The sequence below is a fragment of the Tupaia chinensis genome, unplaced genomic scaffold (genome assembly GCF_000334495.1).
Source record: "Tupaia chinensis unplaced genomic scaffold, TupChi_1.0 Scaffold143687_1, whole genome shotgun sequence".
NCBI classification, from domain to species: Eukaryota; Metazoa; Chordata; class Mammalia; order Scandentia; family Tupaiidae; genus Tupaia; species Tupaia belangeri.
The window spans coordinates 666,870-689,666 of NW_006203535.1; the positions used below are offsets into that span (position 1 = coordinate 666,870).

At 36.5% G+C, this 22,797-nt stretch overlaps 1 protein-coding gene across 1 annotated transcript in view; it reads left to right on the forward strand.

Annotated features, from left to right (window-relative positions):
- ANXA10 (annexin A10) overlaps window positions 1-22,797 on the forward strand; it is a 71,393-nt gene that overhangs the window by 39,939 nt on the left and 8,657 nt on the right. The window contains exons 4-9 of the mRNA XM_006164708.2: window positions 5,341-5,454; window positions 6,936-7,026; window positions 8,596-8,675; window positions 19,870-19,923; window positions 20,019-20,112; window positions 22,414-22,509. Of these exons, the coding sequence (XP_006164770.1) occupies window positions 5,341-5,454; window positions 6,936-7,026; window positions 8,596-8,675; window positions 19,870-19,923; window positions 20,019-20,112; window positions 22,414-22,509 (529 nt within the window). The remainder of the gene's footprint in view (window positions 1-5,340; window positions 5,455-6,935; window positions 7,027-8,595; window positions 8,676-19,869; window positions 19,924-20,018; window positions 20,113-22,413; window positions 22,510-22,797) is intronic.

Genomic DNA, 22,797 nt, shown 5'->3' on the forward strand with positions numbered 1-22,797 from the left:
CACACTTTCAATAGGTCATCTGTTTTATCAGTTACCTCTTTGCAGATTAGTGGTTTTTGTTTGTTTCTTTATTTTAATCTTTGTCATTCTGACTGGAGTTAGGTGGTATCTCATTGTGGTTTCGATCTACATCTCCCTTATGATGAGAGATGTCGAGCATTTTTTTCATATGCTTTTTGGCTATTTGAATATCTTCCTTAGAGAGTTGTTTATTCAGCTCATTTTCCCATCTTTTAATTGGTTTAATCATTTTTTTCAATGTAAGCCACTTGAATTCCCTGTCTATTATGGTTATCAGTTGCTTATCTGATACACAGTTAACAAAAATTCTCTCCCATTCTGAGGGTTGTCAATTTACACTAATTACTGTGTCCTTTGCTGTTCAGAAATTTCTTAAGCTGATGTAATCCCACATGTCTATTTTGGGGATTATTGCCTGTGCTTTGGCAGTCTTGCTTAAGAAGTCCTTGCCTATCCCAATGTCTCCCAGAATTTCCCCAGTGTTTTCCACCAGTAGTTTTATAGTTTGCAGTATTAGGTTTAGATCTTTGATCCACTTTCAGTATATTTTTTTTTGGTGACAGATAGGGGTTCAGATTCTTCTTTCTGCAGATGGATACCCAGTTTTTCCAGCACCATTTGTAAAGAGGTTTTCCTTTTACCACTGGATCGACTGGTACTCTTTGACAAAGATGAGTTGACTTTATGTTTTAAGATTTATTTCACTCTGTTTCAGCATCTCCCATGTCTGTTTTTGTGCCAATATTATGCTGTTTTAATTATCACAGCTTTGTCATATATTTTGGGGCCAGGGAGTGAGATGCCACCCACTCCACTCTTCTTGCTCAGGATGGCTTTGGTAATATGGGGTCTTTTATGATTCCAGACAAATTCTATGATTCTCTTTTCTAAATCTGTGAAGAATGTCTTTTGTAATTTTATAGAGATTGCATTAAATATGTAGATTAATTTAGGAGGATTTCCATTCTGATTATATTTTTGGCAATCCAGGAGCATGGGATGTCTTTTCACTTTTTTGTGTCCTTTTCTATTTCCTTTCTAAGGTTTTCATAGTTTTCCTTGTAGAGGTCTTTGACTTCCTTGGATAGTTGTATTCCTAGGTATCTTATACTTCTTGTGGCTATGATAAATGGGATTACTTTCTTCAATTCTGTCTTTGCTTGTTGTTTGTATAAAGAAATGCTGTAGACTTTTCTAAGTTAATTTTGTATCCTGCCACTTTACTATATGTATTTATTACTTTGAGAAGTTTTCTCATGGATACTATTGGATCTTCTGTGTATAGCATCATGTCATCTGCAAGCAGAGATAATTTCAGCTCTCTTTCCCAATTGGAATGCCTTTTATTTCCTTCTCTTGTCTGATCCATTGGCTAGAAAGTCCAGTACTATATTGAATAGAAGTGGAGAAAGTGGGCAGCCTTGTCTTGTACCAATTTTTAGTGGAAAAGTTTCAGCTTTTCCTCAGTCGGTATAATGTTAGCTTTGAGTTTTTCATATATGGTTTTTATGATGCTAAGAAATAACCTTTCTATGCTGATTTTACTGAAAGTCTTAATCACAAAGGAATGTTGTATTTTGTCAAGTGATTTTTCTGCATCAATTGAAATGATCATATAGTTTTATCTTTCTTTCTGTTAATATGGTGTATTACATTTATGGTTTTGTGTATGTTGAACCACACTTGCATCCCTGGAATAAAACCTACCTGTTCGTGATGAATAACCTTCTTTATATGCTGTTGAATACAGTTAGCAAGTATCTTGTTGAGAATTTTTGTATCTATAGTCATCAGAGATATAGGTCTGTCATATCCTTATCTGTTTTGTTAATAAAGGTAATGGAGGGTCCATAGAATGAATTTGGAAGGGTTCCTTCCTTTTGGATCTCTAAGAACAGTTTGAGTAGAATGGGGGTTACCTCTTCATTAAAACGTTTTATAAAATTCAGCAGTGAAGCCATTGGGACCTGGACTTTTCTTTGTTGGGAGATTATTTATTTCTGAACCAATCTCATTGCTTGTTACAGGTCTATTCAGGCTTTCTATGTTCTCCTGAGTCAATCTTGGTAGATGATATGTCCAGGAATTTGTCCATCTCATCCAGGTGTTCTTCTTTGTTGACATATAGTTGTTCATAGTATCCGCTAATAATGTTTTGTATTCCTGCTATGTCTGTTGTAATGTTGCCTGATTCATTGCAAATTTGACTTATCTGGTTCCTTTCTCTCTTCTTAATTAATCTGGCTAATGGTATGTCAATCTTGGTTTCTTTTCAAAGAACCAGATTTTTTTTTCATTTATTTTCTGTATAGTTCATTTGTTTTCTATTTTATTTATTTCCACTTGAATCTTTATTACTTCTTTTCTACTGGCATTTTTTGGATTTTTTTCCCCAATTCCCTAAGACATGATGTTAGGTTGTCCTTTTACTACCTATCCATCTTTTTCTTGTGTGCACTAATTGCTATAAACTTCCCTCTTATGACTGCCTTTACAGTGTCCCATAAATTATGGAAACTTGTGTACTCATTATCATTTGTTTCCATGAATCTTTTGATTTCAGCCTTAATCTCTTCAGTAGTCATGATATCATTCAGAAATAGTTTATTCAGTTTCCATATATTTGTGTATTTTCAAAGGTTTTTCCTGAGATGAATATCAAGTTTAATTTTATGAGGTCGGTGAAGATGCTGGCTATAGTTTCCATGGCTTTGAATCTGTAAAGGCAGGTTTTGTACCCTATCATGCAGTCAATCTTTGAGAAAGCTAAGAAAATGTATATTTTGTGTTTTTGGGGTGGAAAGTTCTATGGACATCTATCAAGTCCATCTGATTTATAGTATCATTTAGGTCCTGGTATACTACTCCTTTCAAATTTTCTTGAAGAGCTGATCTGGAGTTGGTAGATTCTTTCAGGTTTTGTTTATCTGAGAATGTTTTATCTTCTTTTCCCATATTAAGGATAATCTTGCCGGCTGTAGTATTCTTAACACTTTGAATATATTTGCCCATTCTTTCCTTTCTTTCATTGTATTCAATTAGAGGTCTAGTGTTAGCAAGATGGGATAGCCATTGTAAGTATTTGACATTTCTCTCTTTCCAATATTAGTATCTTATCTTTGTGGTTTTGGCCAGTGATGTGTCATGTAGAGGATCTTCTTGGATTGATTCTATTTGGGATTCTTTTTATTTCTTGGGTCTGAATGTTTGAGTTCCTCTCTAGGCTTGGAAAGTTTTCTTCCACGTTTCATGGACTAGATTATCAATACCTTTATTAGTTTCTTCAACTTCTGGGATACCAATTATTCGGATGTTTGGGTGTTTCATGGCATCTAGTATTTGTCATACATATATTCAGCTTTCTTAGCTATTTTCTCAGTATTTTTGATAATTTTTTATAGGTCAGAGGTCTTGTCTTCTACTTCTGAGATTCAATGTTCTAAATGGTCTAACCTGCTTTTAATACTTTCGAGGGAGATTTTGATTTCCTGTATTACAGCCTTTATATCTAACAGTTTTGCTTGATTCTTTTTTATGGTGTCCAATTCTTATTTCATATCATGGAAGGACTTCCTCATCTCTTGGAGCTCAAAGTCTCCTTTCTCTTGCATCTCACAGAATTTTGTTACCATAAATATTCTAAATTCTTTTTCTGACATTTTGGTAATATCCTCTAATTTTTCCCTACTTGGAGACGAGTTACAGTTTTCTCTTGCTAGAGATGTATTACTTGACTCTCTCATCCTTGAGGCTCTTCTCCTATTTTTAGTCATTTGGTAATGCATTCACTTTTGGCTAATTTGTTGGAGAAGGATTCTGTAATTGTGAGATCATATGTTTCCCTTACTGAGAAATAATTTGGTGCTATTTTCTCCCTTCTGCTGTGTCCTCCAGTGTGGGAATCACATGAGGAGTTTTGAAATCAGATTTATTAAGGGGAATTTCGCTCTTTTTTGCAACCACTACAGTGAGGTGCAAAGAATTCTCTAAAACTCACAATGTTAAGATGTTTAGCTACTATACATCTAGACTCCTCTAGGCAGTGGGTAAGGGATGAGCAGTGAAATAGGAAAGTAAGGTGAAAGAAAATAGAAAACTGAAATAGGAAGAAAAAGCAAAGAAAAAAGGCAAAGAACTAGAACAAGCAGAAGAGAAAAATACAGAAATCACATTGCAGAAAACAGAATTGTGTTAAAAATTGAAGGGACGGCAGTGGCAGAGATGGAGATGTCAGGAAGCTTTCTGTCCTAGGAGAGGGAAGAGACAAATTAGCAAGAGAAAGGCACAAACAGGGCAGAAAGCTATTTTTTAAAAAGAGAAAAACAGAAGGGACAGAGAAGAACAAGAGGCAGAGAGACTTTCCTTACCTGACTAGCACTGGGGTCTGGAGGAGGGGGGGCCTTGGCTGGGAGGGTGGTGGGGGATGCACAGCCTTAAAGCTGCACTCACAAGGAACAGCAGAGGCAGCAGTGGGGCTGGAAGGGGAGGCGCTGGCTCCGGGGGCTTCACAGCTGTGAAGCTGCACCCAGAAGGGACAGCAGAGGTAGAGCTCTATTTAACTTTATTTATTTATTTACTTTTTTTAATTTGACAAGAGAGGGACAGAGCAAGAGAGAGAGAGACAGCAAGTAGCCAGGTCCAGAACTGGAACCACGGTCAACCATAAGGGAGTCCAGCATGCTTAACCACTGCGCCACCTGCTGGCCCCTGAAAGGCAAAATTTTAAGTGATAGATTTTATAGTTGTATACCTGAATTTCAAAAACAAAATTTCAGCATGAGTGTTTTTCTCTTTAGGTGTCTACCTTTCAATATTTTAAATAACATGACTGTTATCTGAAAAATGTTCTAAGATTACTTAGTCAATTTATATACGCTGTTTGACAATCACCAGGGACTATGTACTAAAAGAGACTCCTATAATGGGAAAAAAAGGAAAAATGCATATTTCTTTGAGGATTAATATTTAGCTACATTAACATGAAAGAACTAATTCCCAGCTAAAATGTTTTTATTTCAACATATTTTTTATAGTGAAATTTTTAAAAAGGGGTTGAGATATGAGATTAGGAATGAAAATCATTCTATTTATATGATCGCAATGTCCATATCCTTTATTATGGAGAAATATGGTCTTTTTCCAATCTTGGAGTTCATCATCTCGCTGTAATTAAATATGTATAAAATCAAAGCCAGACTTGATAGTTTGTAAACTGACATGCAAAAAGAAAGTACTACTAGAAGACTTTCAGTAATTACCTCATATTTCTTGTAAAGTTGGCAGCTGATATAATGAAAATACTTACTTTTTCTTCCATAGGACCTGATTGGGGATCTGAAAGAGCAGCTTTCACATCATTTCAAAGACGTTATGGTTGGTCTGATGTACCCACCACCATCTTATGATGCTCATGAACTCTGGCATGCCATGAAGGTAGTGATCTGATCCACAAGTATACCTGTAACAGATGCAGGCCAGGATTTCAATAGAGAGGAACCTGCCCTGTGATGTCTCTACATACTTATACAAGTGGGGCAAGAAAAAGGACCTATCTAAGCAAAGATGTAACAGTGGAAATGTAGTAAGAGGACATGACTTTGTTCGGAAGGTGGAGCCCCCAGAGCCCAGTGGCTGGGGTCAGCAGGTCCTTTTGTTGTACAAAGGCAGACTTCTGAGCTCCATGCTGAGCTACCAAAAGAAAAGAGTAATTAAGTCTCCAGGGCTCTTCAGATTTGCCTTTCCTTGCTATGTCTTCATATATTAAGAGTCATGTGAATCTTTTAAAATTATTTGTAAAAATTTGGCTTATTAACTCAAAGCAGGATAGTAAATCAAAGACAAAATATAGATAACATCTTTATTTTTATGACATTAAGTTGGTCTTTATAAAACTATTGCTTAAATTTACCAAAAATTTACTTCTGACAGATTAAAATAATTCTTTGTCATAGAAAAGTCACTTCCATGAAATAAATGACTGCAGATTTGTTACATGTTGGCACAGGATGGGGACAAAGAGGACCTTTTACTTCTTTTCAAGTGCTGATATTAAACACTTGTAGAATGATTGAAATTATTCCAATATGATACTTGCCAAGGACCAGATTACCACAATCTGTGAGCAAAGTGTGGCAGGAGAGAGATGAGCAGGAAAAAAGAAAATAGCTAAAGGAATTTAGTGATTCCTTATATACACTACTATATAAGGTAGTGTATATAAAATTCACGTGAATTTCAACTAATCACTGTAAAGAAATGTTGGGCGTTGATTCCTACCTCTTGCAAATTTGGGAGACTAAAAACTGTAGGAATGAAATCATACATTGCTATTTAGATGAAACTGGTCTATTTTATCAATATTTGTAAAATGATAAGAATTTCCAATATCAGACTCATATACCTATATGCCTGTGCAAGATAATATTTTATCAATATTTGTAAAATGATAAGAACTTCCACTTTTAGACTCATATACCTATATGCCTGTGCAAGATAATAGAAAGCACCTAGTTCAAGTATATAAGAAAATTGTGCAAAATTACACAACTAGGGAGAGGTGGAGGTAAGTTCCTGAAACATCCTTGAAAAATTAGAAAACATATGCTAATCTCAACTTGCTACAGACCTGATATTTCAACAGCAAACAAAAATGTTCAGCCCCAAGAGCATTGCTTCAATATGTCTTTTTCTGCCTTGTTTTATTCTAAATGAGGAAACTGTTTCCTTTAGATAGCATAGACTTGTTAGCTCTCAAACAGAAAAGCTAGAACTGAAATCAGGCCTATATTTATCCCAAACACACTTCTTTGGTCTTCCACCACTTCTCAGAACACCAGGAATATTGTGTCTCTTTATTGTACATCAGATGCTCTGTTGTTCTCAATAAAAATTCCTTTTTATTTCTGTCTTTCTAGGGAGTAGGCACTGATGAGAATTGCCTCATTGACATACTAGCTTCAAGAACAAATGGAGAAATTTTTCAGATGCGAGAAGCCTACTGTTTGCGTAAGGAAATATACACTTGTGCACATAATTTACACATATATAAACTTCATCTTTTCCAATAACACATAAAAATACTCCAGTTTATGTGTTTTAAGGAATTTCTGAGGCTGGCGAAATGGTTACCTCACTGGACTCTCACATAGTCAACCACCGTTCAAGTTCTGGGTTTAGAACCTTAAAACTCACACTGGGGGGACCAGCAGTTAGCGTAATGGCTATGTCGCTGGACTCCCATGTAATCGACCACGGTTCACGTCCCGGACCCGATGGCTTAAAACTCACGCCAGGCATATGTGTGTGCGTGCCCAAGATCCTGAGAGGAGAATGGAGGAGAAGGGATTGCAGCGTGGCCATTCCCCCTGGGGGGTGATTTCTTGCTTTCTGTCTCTCTGTCTCTCTCTGTCTGGCGAGCACACGCATCCTATAGCAAAAACCTCTCCAAAAAAAAAATGTTCTATCTAACCAAGTCATAGATAATATGTAGACACATGCTAAGTCTCTTGGGTCATTCGGTGATCTCTGTAGCCAGTTTTGGACGAGAGCAGAATGGATTGAGGTGTGGCCATCCCTCCTGGGGGGGAGGGAAGGTGATTTCTGATTTTCTTTCTGTCTCTCTCTCTCTGGCAAGTGTGTGTGCCCCGTAGCAAAAAATGTCTCAAAAAATAATAATAATTTCTAAGGCACTTTTACCTTTGAATATAACTCACTCAAGACCAAGGAACTCATTAAACACAAGTGATGATTAGTGTACTACAAATGAAACAATTCTCTAGACAATCATGTTAAACAAATTTTCCAGGAAAACATAAGTGCAAGTGTCTGCTATAAAGTAAATGTATCCATTAAGACAGGAAACTGCCAAGACCTTGGCTTAGAAGTTTAGAAGCATTTTGTCTCTTATTCAGGAGAGATCTAGCATATAAACAAAATAAAACAAGGTACAGTCACTGCTCAGTGAATTCTGTAAATATATCTACTTCACTTTATGTAAATTTTATAATCCCTGAAATCTACCTTAAAATGAGATTTTTACACAATCTAAAAGTAGAAACAGTAACTGTTTTTTATTTTCAAGAAGTTTTAATGCCTTTAGTTCTTTTGAATTATGTATTATGTAACATTGAATGTCAAGAGAATGTTCCAGACAGTCACCTCTATTGCACTTGAACAAAAACAAGACTTTCCCAAGGGGAATGAAGTAAGAACCTTCACTTAAAATATTAAAATGAGGCAAAGCACTTGGGAAAGGCGCTTGGCTGGGTAGCAGTCTGTGGAAATAGAATGCATAATTGTGAATTTGGAGAATTAGAAAATGTGAAATGACTTTCAACGCTGCTTTCAATTTGGGTACACATAATTGTTTAAAGAAAATAGATTCATGCCTATGTTACTATTAGGTGGCAGGTTTCTTTGACAAACCGTTAATTGATGAAGAAAATGCCAACAGATTACTTGTATTTCCTCTGCTTTCCACTCACAACCAAGGAAGTAGCAATAACTTATTCCAAACACACTGATATGTGATTCTATAATAAATCATGCTTTTAATATGGATATTTTCTTGCTCAGAGTACGGCAATAACCTTCAAGAAGACATTTATTCGGAGACCTCAGGACACTTCAGAGATGTTCTCATGAACTTGGTTCAGGTATGGAACTCTGAAATTCACACCATTTTGCACTGTTAAAAAATAGATATATGTCATTTCCAAAAGAGTAAGACAGATAATTCCATTATATTACAAGTCAACAGTCAATTTTGTGTAATAACATTTACTGAATATCACCTATGTCCAAGGCATTCAGCTAGAAACTTGAGCTGGGTGTATGGGTAAATATAAATAACATAACAGCTCTATTCTCAAAAAATTTAAAAAATCTACTGCACTTAAAATTATTTCAGGCCAGACCAGCAGATGGTGAATGGTGACATCACTAGACTCCCACGTAGTTGAAAATGGTTCAAGTCCTGGACCCGGCCACTAAAAATGCACTCCCGGCACATATGTGTGCATGCCCAAGATCCCGAGAGGAAACTAGAAGAGAAGTAACTGTGTCATGACCATCACATAGGGGGTGATTTCTCGCTTTCTGTCTCTCTATCTCTCCAGCAAGTGCACGTGCCCTATAGCAAAAGTCTTTCTAAAAAAATTATTTCTAGCCCAGCCTCTGTGGAATAGTTGGTGACATGCAGGGCAGGGGTGCTAAAATAGTGATGTGGACTCTAAGCAGGTTGGCCTGAAACATACCGGATATGTGAACATGTACTCAGAATTCTGACAAACTGAAGGTTAGGGGAAGGGAATTGTGGTATGACCAGCCCCTGTCAGTGGGTGCTTCTCTTTCTATCATATGCACACCTGGTCTCTATCACAAATTTAAAAACCATCAAAAAAATGGGGCCAGAGATGGTGTAGTAGTTATGTCACTGGACTCCTACACGGTTAACCACAGCTCAAGTCCTGGACTAGAGGCTCAAAATCACACTGGGCACATGTGAATACATGCCTAAGATCTCAGGAGGAGAAGGGGTGGCAGTGTGGCCATCCTCCCTGGAATGATTTCTCACTTTCCCTCTCATTGTCTCTGTCTCTGTCTCTCTCTGGTGAACACATACACCCTATGGCAAAAAAGCTCCAAAAAACGAATTAAAATATATGCATAAATAATATACACTGAATAAAATTAAATGATTAAACATATTATGACCTATCGTTCTGATTAAAAATTAATTCCATCTTTAAAAATGTCTAAGTGTGTCAGGCAGTGGCACAGAGGTAAACCTGACACTCTGTGAGGCAGTTCCACATGAGAACGTTCCCAGTATGAGTCTGAGAGCTGAGTACACTGGGCACATGTCTGCCCATGATCCAGGACTGGTGGAGGCTGGGAGTGGATCACCACATCAGGACCCTACTAGGGATGTTATTTCTATCTTTTTCACTCATAGAAGAAATAAATAAACTTTAAAAAATGCTGAATGGGAGGGACCAGAAGATAGCATAATGGTTACATCGCTGGACTCCCACGCAGTCGACCACAGTTTGAATCCCAGACCCAGTGGTTTCAAACTCCCACCAAGCATGTGTGCATGTGTGCCCAAGATCCTGAGAGGAGAATAAAGGAGAAGGGACTGTGGTGTGGCCATCCTTCCTGGGGGGAGGGGGGTGATGATTTCTCACCTTCTGTCTCTCTGTTTCTATCTCTCCAGAGAGCATATGCATGCTATAGCAAAAATATCTCTAAAAACAATAAATACTGTATGGTTGAGGCCATATTACCATTTAAGCTTCTGCTGTCTTCTCAATATTGCACAAGGAGGGAAACATATTTCTCATTTAGTAACAACAAAACATTGTAATATAAATATTTTAGAAACACATTACAAAAGAAGAAACAGTGAATCAAAAAGTACAAGAGACAGTCTCTAAGAGACTGTTTAATAAGTATAAATTTGGAACGTAATCAAATCCTACAAACCTGAAGTATACATATAGCACTCAGTGCTGCTAAAAAACCCCATAGATACTATACATAACCGAAGTTTCATTATTTCAAATTGAAATTGGACTTTTGTCATTTACCTATTTTTCAGTACTGACTCTTTAATATGTAATTATTTCCATTCAATTAACATTTATTGAAAGCATTTCACTTATTAGCATTGTCATGAGAACATTTTAAATACAGAGTTATCTTAAGTTTTATGCACATTCTGTATTATACCTGCCATCACATCTAGCAAAGGCATTCAGGAATGCGAAGAGAAAGTTGTGTTCGGCTCATAAATAAAAGAGAATTCAGAATCCCACAACTGGCAAAAATGTCTTAAAAGACAGAGAATTTAGTTTTGCATTTGTTTTCTCTGTGTGTATGTGTGTTTAAATGAGACAAGAGTTTCTACATCTCCGGATGTTTCCTTTATACATCAGAGGATAACTAATTAATTAGTAGATTTCACCAAAAGCCAAAGGTATATAGAATTTTATACATGGGAATATGAAATTAAGAAAAGATTCCATTGCCCTTAAAGAATAAAGAATAAGTCTGCTTTTCTGCAGTCTGGGTTTATGATGTCTTTGAAAGTGAGATTCCTTAAAAATCTTAGAATTGTGATCTACTTGCCTGCAGCTAGTTCCATACACCACTGAAACATTCTCCAAGTTTTTTGATAAATGTAATTCTCAAACATGACTTCTCTTCAGACTCCCATATGCCTCTCTTTTTTTGCAACTTAAAAACAATTAGCAAAGGCCTTCTCAGACAGTGCAGTAAACTGGATATTCCTACAGGGTTGAGTCTAAAAAACTCCTTGCTTTTCAAAGCCTCTTTGGGCAGGTCTCAGCTCAGAACTAGTAAATAGTTTTCCCTTCTTACTCTTACAGGCACCAAATTTCTTCACGTCCTCGTCTTATTTCTGCTTGTAAACTAACCAGGTATTTCCTGAGCTCATCTCTTTCTTATAATACATAGTTAACAGCATAGAGGACACACCATTTCTCTATCTCGTATTAAGAACAGAACAGGTGTTACTGATCAGAAGTACTTCTCCTGCAGGAAGTGATCCACAGATTTAGGCGCTTTCCACCTTGACCCCTGGCTTTTAGGTTCACCATGCTTGTCCTTAATCTGCTGAAACAGAAAGACAATAGAGGATGGTTCAAGGGAGGTTTTATGGACCTCACTGTGATCATATCAATTTCGTTCAAATTTCATCCCTACTTTATATTAAGGGCGACTGTAAAATGTAGTCAAGCTATTTTTCTACAAGCTAGATTTTTAAAAACTGGAAGCAATATGCATAAAAATTTAAAAAGTGAATTGAACGAGGGAGCTAAAAATGACAAATGGAAACAAAAGATGGTAAGGATGAAGGCGTATATGCCAATAAAAAGAAAATTTATGAGGATGACTAGGCAAAGAGAATTTCCAGGGAAGTGAAACTTGAACTTGGTCAGAGTAGAGGAATGGTTATAACAACTGCAAAAGGGAGTTCAACTGGTGAGCTGGAAGGCCATGCCTACTCTACCCCCTTGATGTCTATTACATGAGGCCTTTAATTTTGTTACCAATTTGGGTAAACATGGTACAAATCCAGCAGGGAAGTTAAGATGCAAAAGAAAAGACTACAACACTGAAAAGTAACCATTAATCTAAAGGATAAGAAACATTGCAACTGACCTGAAACTGGTCTGCCCCTGAGAGTCTGAAAACTGGAATCCAGATGTCTAGGTAAAGAAGCTGAAAGTGGAGGGCTAACAGGTGGCCTGGTAAGTTAAGGTGCTTGACTGGTTAGAGTCCCAGACCTGGCACCTTGCTTTCTCTCAGGGCACGTGTGCTCACCAGAGAGACAGAGACAGAGAGACAGAAAATGAGAAATCACCTCCCAGGGAGGATGGCCATGCCACAATCCCTTTTCTTCCATTCTCCTCTTGGGATTTTAGGCACCCATACAGTCACGGCTCTGGGTCTAGACTCTAACTGTGGTTGGCCATGTGGGAGTCCAATGACAAAACCATTACACCATCTTCTCTCTAAATTAATAATTTTTAAAAGAAAAACAAAAGAAGCTAAAAGGAATTTCTACTAAGATAGTCTAAGAAGAAAGAGAGACATCTTGAACACCCCTCCCCCCCAAAAAAAAATAAAAAGGATGTAACCAAGTCATATGCTGGTGGTGAATCCGATAGGTGAAGACTAAGACTTTACTTTTGAATTTGACAGTGTGGAAGCCATTAGAGATACTCACAAAGATTTGGTCCAGATGGAAATGAAAGCTTGATTGGTATATTTTCAGTATAGAATAGAAAGAGAGAAATTGGGGATTGAAAGATTTTCAAATGTTAAACCAACTTTGCATGGCTGGGATGAACTCTATTTGGACATGATCCTATTTATATATTGCTGGAGTCTATTTTAAAAATTGTGTTCAGGATTTAACATCTAAGTTTCTGAGGTATATTATTATATAATTTTCTTAAATGATTTGTGTCTGGTTTAGTTATCAGGAAAATTCTAGCTTCCTAAAGACTTAGGAAATCGTTTTTGATGTTCTATTTTTCTGGAAACGTTTATACAAGAAATTACATGATTTCTTTTTTAACTGTTGGGTAGATTCATCAGTGGAACCACTAGAGGATGGAGGCTTTTGGGTTTTTTTTCCTATTTATGTGAAGTTTTAAAGTTGGACCATAATTTATTTAATGGTTACAGGGATATTTATGTTATCCACTTCTTTTTGGTTGAGTTTTGCCATATTAGAGTTTAAGGAGTTTTTCCATTTCATCCCAACTATTGAATTTATTAGCATAATGGTTTCTTAGAATTTCTATAACCGTTAGTGTTGTAGCATTTATCCCTGATATTGGTAACTTATTCTTTTCTTCATTTGCTTATCACTCTAGTTAGTGGTTTATCACTTTATCAATTGTGATACTATCTTTAAAGAAAAAGAGAATTTCTGAAAGAGTAGCATATATAAACAAACAAAACAATGCCATGCATTGTTTCTTGAAAGTACTTTATAGAGTAAAATGTCTTTGCATTTTTATTAATGCTGTATGTTTTTGAAAATATTCTATAGGATCACCATATCAAGTGGTGTTTTAAAAGACCAGTGTGCAAAAATTTCTTCACCCTATCTTTAATCTCACTTATAGCATGTAAAGAGCATGTAAAGAGCATGTAAAGAGTGTGTGGTGTGCCATTTTTATCTGAACATATTAGCTGAATATATTTTACATAATCAATTCTGTCATGAATAATGAATTTCTAGAGTTGGAACATTGTGTGTGTGTGTGTGTGTGTGTGTGTGGTGTGTGCGTATGTGACCTAGATAGAGCTTTTAAGTGTAATAGAATTTTCTTTTCAACATACAATAGAATACAAAAAAGTGATACTGAATTGAGACTTAAATTTTTTAAGAGTTATTTCATTTTAACTTTATTTATTTGATTTATTGTATTTATTTATTTATTTAAATTTGTCCAGAAAGAGGGAGAGAGAGAGGGAGAGAGAGAGAGAGAACATTGCCAATTCCAGGACTCGAACCATGTTCAGCCATGTGGGAGTCCAACACCCTTAACCACCATGCCACCTGCTGGCCCCGAGACTTAGATTTTATAGGTGGCCAAGGAATATTAAATTTATTTTAACACTATATATTTATTAAGGTTTCAAAGTACATTTTCCTCAAAATGCAACTATACAATAATATGTATTTCATAGAGATTACTTAACTAACAATAGAAAATGGTGGTAACAAAAATATGAGATTTATCTCTATCTCGTTTAACAAACTTTTTGATTATAAAAAGCTCCACACTAATTCATATAGCTTAGTAAAATATGTGATTTACCACAGTTTAAGATATTGGGTCATCAGGAAAGTCATGATACGTTTTTTGCATAGAAAAATATGACTTTCCCAACAATTTAATATTTTACAGATTTTTTAAAAATCGACTTACTTTTTTTTTATGAATTCATCCAATTCTTTATTGCAAAGTAAGAATATATATACATATGTGTGTGTGTGTCTGTGTGTGTGTGTGTGTGTATTAAAAAGATTTCAAACAGCCAGGACCAGGAGTCGTGTGGGGAAAATATACTATCATACACTGCACAGTAGGGCAAATTAGTACATACTTATGGAAAGTAATTTGCCTGACAATAGTTATTGAAGTTAGAAATGTTGATACCTTGCAGGACTATTCACTGAAGAATTGTTTTATTATTTTTTTTAAAAAGCTCTTCAGTCTGGAGCCTCTGATGTATGGGTTTTCATCAGAAAATTTAGAAAATTAAAAGATATATAAAGTGAATTAGGGAACTGAAAAAGTGAAAAAGTTTATCATTCTGTTGACTACTGTATACAGTATATACCATTTCAGGGATAATTCACCTAGGTATTTTAAAAGTAAGCCATGGAATTTCTTCCTAAAAGGTTGTGGAATTTGGAGCTGGTGACTACCAGCCATATTAACTATGGGGCACTACACTGTAACCAAATCTCTCCACTCTTCTCTCCATCACCTTGTTGGGATCATAATTTCCTCTCTGTCTCTTTCCGTCTGTTTTCCTTTTTCTCTGTATTTATGAATCTTTGTGTATACGTGTGTGTGCATGCATGGGTGTAAAACAATAAGGTGCATATATATACAAATATCCAAGAATTCTTCTATTGTTACAATCATATCCTATACCTCCTCATGAGCTTCATTTACAGAATCAAAGGAAAAACCATTCATGGCTTTCATCTTTTCATCCTTGTTAACATTCATCTCCTAGTTGGGATCATAATTTCCTTTTGTGTGTGTGGGAATTAATAGAAATTGAGGAAATGGGAGCATTTTAGCTTTAAAGTATTCATTAAATGGCAAGCATTAGAAATCATCAATAAAGATACCATCTTAAAATCATCATCATACTTTCCAGAGAAAAGATCTTCTAAATAAAGTGTTTCCTGAGAGCTCCATCTAATAAGGAAATAACTGAGCTGGAATGCATTCTTCTTGAAAACCAGTGCCAATCATTAAACTGGCTCACAACATTTCCTGCATGTTTTTATCACATTAGATTTGTGGAAGACCCTAATTATCTGTCAAATACTAAAAAATTAGTCACTTGGAGATTAATTAATCAAGATGTGCAAATCACACTGGGGATTACACATATTTTCACAAAGAGAAACAATAAAACTACCCAAAGAAATGCTTAATCCTGGGAACCAGCAGTTACGTAATGGCTATGTTGCTGACTCCCACGTAGTCGACCACGGTTTGTGTCCCGGACCCAGTGGCTTAAAACTCACGCCGGGTGCGTGTGCGTGCGTGCCCAAGATCCCAAGAGGAGAATGGAGGAGAAGGGATTGCGGCGTGACCATCCCCCCTGGGGGGTGATTTCTCGCTTTCTGTCTCTATGTCTCTCTCTGTCTGTCTGGTGAGCACACGCGCCCTACAGTGAAAATCTCTCCAAAAAAAAAAAAAAAATTAAAGAAATGCTTAATCCTTACCTTGGCTTTCAGGATTCTCCTATGACTGTTTCTCAAACTTGTCTGGTGAGGCCCCCAGGGATATTATTGCCATGTTTGTAGCAATTATTTGTGCTCAATTTACCCACTCCAAATATTTTCAATCAACTTTATTTTCCTTCATTTCCTCCCTTCATATTTTACCTTGCACTTAACACAAATTCTATATTCACTTATGCCATTTCTCTGGCATTTACATCAATTAAACATACTATTTGGCTATTATAGTCTTTATATGACACAGTTAGCTTGGCATTGCCTTCATGAAAAACTCATATCACAAGCATATTCACATTTTTAAAAAATCCACCCATCTGCTTAAAGTACTGTTGGCAATTAACTTCATAGGAAAATAAACATTTGGGCTCCATTTCAAGTTAATTGTCCATAAACATTGTCTTTCCAAACAAGATTTTAGACATGTAGAGCTGCAGAAAATTCTTAAGTATGTCTCACAAACTTGGCAAGTGTTTACTTAGTCACATAGTTTGATTAGATATCACTGAGAAATCCTGAATGATTTAGAAAAAAATCTCTCCACCTTTACTAATAGAAATCTGTTATTCAAAAGTTAATTTTTCACCTTTTTAATAGGGATTTCTTAAATTACTATAATGCACAATTTTAGATGATTGGAAACTCTCAGTGAACAAGAGACAAAAATTTCAGCCCTCGAGAAGCTTAACAAGGGACAACTAAATATAAATCTAATGAATAGGCACATTTTATAGATGTCTGACGATGAAAGCTATCCCCCAAGGTAGGGGGTCAGGAACAGCAGCACTGGGCATGGCAGGTAAGTTGCAATACTATCTAAGGTATTGAGAGTATGTCTTGTTGAAAAGATAAGATCTGAGCAAAGACTGAATAAAAGAGTGAGTCAGTACATGAATTGATGTGATAGGGTGTCCCAGGCACAGGATATAAATAGAGAAAACGTCTACGGTAAGAAAATAACAGATGGGCATGAGGAATAGCAAGGACAGTTGTTGCCCTCTGAGCAAGCGAAGGAAATGTAAGACAGTAGTTGATGAGCAGATGAGCAGCTGAGATCAGAAAGGTCAAGAGTGGTGAGATTATGTCCAGCCTGGCAGCCATTGTGAAGACGTTGGCTTTTATTGTGAGTGAAATGGAAGAAAGGTACGTCATTACAGGATTTAAATAAAGGAATAATGTGATCATATGCTTTAAAATGGTCACAACAGATGTTACATTGAGAACAGACTTGAGGAGATAGAGACTGAAGCCTCTAAAGGAGGTGACGTCAGCAATAATGCCAAGACAGAACGTTACCTAAGACCTCTGTGAGAGCAACGGCAATGGTGAAGTCCCCAGATCCCAGATATATTTTGAAGGTAGTGTCTGTATTATGTCTTTAGAGAGTATACATGGAAAATGAATGGAAAAAACAAGGGGGGAGGAGGGAGTGAAATGTAAACAACAGAAAGGACAGAGTGATCATAAAATGAGACGTGGAAAACTGCATGTATGAGAAGTTTTTCAGGTAAAGGGAGATCAGTGGATTTTGAATGTGCTGAATCCGATACTTAAATTAGAAAATCAAACAGAGATGCTGAGGTGGCAACTGGAATCTGAAGTTTGGATGATAATTCTCAGTTAGGCATATAAATGTGGGTAGCATTACAATACAGATGAAATTTAAAGCTACACAATTAGATGAGACTACCAAGAGAAAGAATGTAAATACAGGTATAAAGACAATCAAAGACGGACTTTTGGAATCATCCAAAATTAGGATATTGAAAAGTAAGAAGAGCCAGTTCATAATTTGAAGAGTTACCACTAAAACAGAAGGAAAATAAAAGAAAGTGCAGGATCCTGGAAAGCAAGTGATGAAAATGTAGAAAGGAGAAGAGCATCCATTGCATCACATCCTTCTGATAGATCAGTAAAATTAAAACTAATAATTACCACAATAAGTTTACATTACTAGATTAATGGCCTATATTTACAGAAAATACAATGTACTAATACTTTTCAGTTAATTGTTGCTTGTTGTAAACTAAAGCAATAAGAGGACAATGAAATGTAACCAGAGGCGAATGTATGAAATTAAGTTCTTCAGGTGAAGGAAAGAGTATGATAATCATATTTCAGAGCTAGAAATACCATTGAAGTCTAATAGTCATCCTTTTCTAACAATCAGACCATGAACAATTTACCAAATATTTCTAGGTTTATTTTTCCTTATCTCCAAAATAACAGAGTTATACAATAAATCTTCAAAAACAGTTTGTGTAAAAATAGAATTAAAGTATGAGCTTATGTTGATACAACAATTTTTTGAAATTCATGTATAGTTTTTTCATAATACACATTTTTCATTTTGAGGATTTCTCATAGGACCTCTAAGGTCTCTGCATCTCCACACTTTCATGATTTGAAAATAAAATAACACCCATATTTCTAACACTCGATAAAATTACTTTCAATCTTTAAATCCTATCTTCTATTCCTGTTCACATATGTATAAAATACACCTCTATACATAAGTACACAAATTTAGAAATAAGACTTGCATGTGTATATTCATGATTACTTGGTAATATAAGAAAAAGGATGAGGCAGAAGAAATGTGTCTGAAGGAGCATGTCTGCGTGTCTGCTTCCATCAGTTGCTCATCTTTAGGTGATACACAACTTCTGAGTTATAATTAAATATGTTAAATTTTCCAGTACTACAGCACTACTGAATTTACTGCAGTGTGACCATTTCCATAATTCTAAAAGATAACAGCAGCAAAAAAACACCCTCAGTGTTCTCTCAACACAGGAATAAAAGAAAGAAAGAAACCTTTCCTTCCCAAAGATATTGACCCAAAAGGAGAATTTAAATAGTCTGTCTGGATACATGCCTCCCCTACTTCTTTCTCCCTTTTCCTCCTGATTTCGGAGTCTGGAGGGTCCTGCATTAGTTAGCTCTCCTTCACTCCTGTTTGAAATTGTCAGTGGACCATGTGTGTTCTTTTTATGATAAAGAGGTGGAGTTTGAATTTATGAAATATCACCCCACAAGTCTGGATTTCACGACTATTTTGTTGTTGCATAAATCTTATTTTGCAAGTCAGAAACTTTCTCTCTTATCTGCAGTTCTCCTCTAACAACTTTTTTTTTTTGGAGAGGTTTTTGCTATAGGGCGCGTGCGCTCGCCAGACAGACAGAGAGACAGAAGGCAAGAAATCACCCCCCAGAGGGGATGGCCACGCCACAATTCCTTCTCCTCCATTCTCTCGGGATCTTGGGCACACACGCACACGCGCCCGGCATGAGTTTAAGCCACCGGGGTCCGGGACTCAAACCGCAGTCGACTACGTGGGAGTCCAGTGACATAGCCATTATGCTAACTGCTGGTCCCTCCTCAAACAATGTTAAATCCTGCTCCTACCTGCCACTGGATGCTCAGTTTGAGAGGGAAAAAGATACTTTATGAAAAGTTGGACAAGTGAAAAACACATCAACATCTTTCAACAATTATGATCGCTGCAAAAGAAAAAGAAAAGAACCCACATTTAAAAATATATATATTATTTCTCCTGAGGTACTCAAGAAATGGAGAATGTCTTACTCTGCATAATGATAGGACTTTGCTAGGAACACCCAGAGTGTGTGGTGGTTCAAGGAGTTCTGTTGCAGTAATCCTCTATGCGCTGCTGATTAAGAACATTTACAAAAGAAACCTGTGCTTATTTTACAGGGAACCAGAGAGGAAGGCTATACAGACCCTGCTATGGCAGCTCAGGATGCTCCTCTATGGGCTGCTGATTAAGAAAGAAACCTGTGCTTATTTTACAGGGAACCAGAGAGGAAGGCTATACAGACCCTGCTATGGCAGCTCAGGATGCAATGGTAACTAGAAGCAGATCTCAAATGGACTACGATGAGCCTGTGTTAAATGGTCTGGGATGGTTCTAATGCTACCTGTTTGCTCTGTGATGTTTCAGGTCCTGTGGGAAGCCTGTCAGCAGAAAACAGGGGAACATAAAACTATGCTGCAAATGATCTTGTGCAACAAGAGCTACCAGCAGCTCTGGCTGGGTAATTATTTGGGTTTCTTGCTGGCTACTCAAATGATTATGTTAAACATACACACACACACAAGCAAAACAACAAACAAAACAACTAAGTAGCTAGAATAGAAAGAGAAGACATTACACAGAAATATAGAAAAGTAAGCTTTATCGAAAGTTTTACTCTGAGTTATGTTTATACAGATATGTCTCATATAATCACATTACTGAAGTAATAAAGTTTTTACCATATTATTTTGCTAACAAACTGAATTTTATCAATTTAAGTATTGACCATATCAAAAATGATCTTAATTTTTCATGGAGAACTCACTCAAATATATTAGCTCCTTCCTATTATGTATATCATATGCTGCTTTGGCAAGTATATAACGAACCAGGGTTAGCCAGCCCTTAATGAGTCAAGGTCATCATGGTTGACATTCATGATTTATGTGAGGTCAGAGGTGCCTTACTGGTCTTAGAAATGCACTCATAATAGCTTGCACTTTGACCTTTGCCAAACTAACGTACCTTGCTTTTTCCCTTGTTAAAACAAACAAGCCAAAAAAACTTTGTTTTTTTTTCTTAATATAAAACACAAAGCAGCTTATAAAAATTTTAAAAGATGGCCTACCTTAACCCAACTGCCACTTCTATACTACATTTGCCAATTATTGGTAGTAATAATAATGATTTTAATAAGACATCTCCTTGCTTCTAATTTGCTCTAAGAATGAATGAGAACTAAAAGTTGCCTGAGATAATGCCAGATAAGTAAGTTCTGAAAATAAGGAAGCTTAATTTAGCACAATTCTAAGATAGTAAACTGAGTTCATTTTCTACAGGTGGTTTCATATTTCTCAGAATACTCTAAACAGATTTTATAATCATTTTGAAAAATTTTGCTAGAGGGCACATATATTTGCCAGAGAGAAAGAGAGAAGAAAGAGAAAAAATGTGAAGTACCCCCTATGGGAGTTGGTCACACTGCAATTCTGTCTCTTCCATTCTCCTTTAAGAAGAATACATACATACTTGCCTGGTACTTTTCTCAGGCCACATGATCCAGGACTAAATCCAAGCAATCAGCCATGTGTGGTCTAGCCACTTTAACCATCAAGTCACCAGCTAGCCCATGACCACCATTTCAGTCATCACCCAAAGGACTTATACACTTGATTCTCATCTCAAACTGTAGTAGAAAGTTTGCCATTGACCTAAGTCTGATTGACAATTACATATGTCTTAAACAAATGATTCAAGAATAATTATTGATTGTATGTATAAATTTTACATATGCTTTTATTTATAATGTTTTTATAAACAAATTATTTGTTTATTTAATTTTTTCATTATTGACAATAACATGCATGCATGCACAAGTCAGAGAGAGAAAGGAGCAGCCTCAGAGGGTCCTCCACATCTCCATCCCACTGGACCTTGGGCACTCATGCATGTGCCCACCATGTTTCAGGATGACAAACCAGGGATTTGAACTGAGTTCACATGGGAACTGGCTTTTTTTTAAGAGAGATTTTTGCTATAGGGAGCATGTGCTCACTAGAGAGACAGAGAGACAGAAAGTGAGAACTCACCTCCCAGGGGGATTGCCATACCTCAATCCTTTGTCTTCCATTCTCCTCTTGGGATTCTGAGCACTGTATGTTCCCATACCTAGCATGAGTTTCAAGCCTCTGGGTCCAGGACTTGAACTGTAGTCAACTATGTGGAGTTCAGCAACATAACCAGAAGACAGAGAGAAACAAGTAAAAAACCACCCCCCTGGGGGGATGGCCACGCTGCAATCCCTTCTCTTCCATTCTCCTCTCAGGATCTTGGTCATGCATGCCCATGTACCCAGCATGAGTTTAAGCCACTGTGTCTGGAACTTGAGCCGAAGTTGAGTACATGGGAGTCCACCAACATAGCCATTACACCAATTGCTGGTCCCAAGAACCTGATTTTCTTGATCAGTGCAGTATCTCTGCATCATGGAGATGGTCTCTCTCTGCACCATGGAGATGGTCTCTGTTTCCCAAATTTAAATGAGCAGCCATTAGTGGGTCCCTCTAGAGATGGCAATTGCTACCCAGGAAAAGAGAGCAATAACAAGTCTTTGAGGTTCAAGGTTTACACCGACTACACTAACTTAGGGTATTTGTTTTTATTTCAAAGAATAGTTACACCAAATACAACCAACAGGACCAATATTGTCACTTATTTTCTAGACAATGTTTATCTTCATTATGTATAGCAATCTAATCAGTGTTTATTCTTTAAATTTATATCTACAAAACCTCTCTTGAATCACAACAATTTACTTAAGTTTTCCAGGAATTTCAAAATATTTCTGGGCAGGACATGGTCGATGCCATTAATGAATGTTATGATGGATACTTCCAGGAATTGCTAGTTGCAATTGGTAAGTACTAATTTATTGACTGTACACAATAACTTTTATACCACAATCTCTGCTGATTGGCTCTGATTGAATTAAAGGTGCTGGAGTAAACTTTTGATATAATTACTTTCCCGTCAATTTTATTATTTAAAAGGGACATAAACTCCATGGAGAAAAAAAATATCTTTACTACCAATACCGTGCACTAAAATGATGACTTTAATGAACTCATTCAAGCTCATTCAAGTTTCATATTAGGAAACAGAACTCTCAGATGTTCTCAGGAATTGAGTCCTTACACTGATGAAC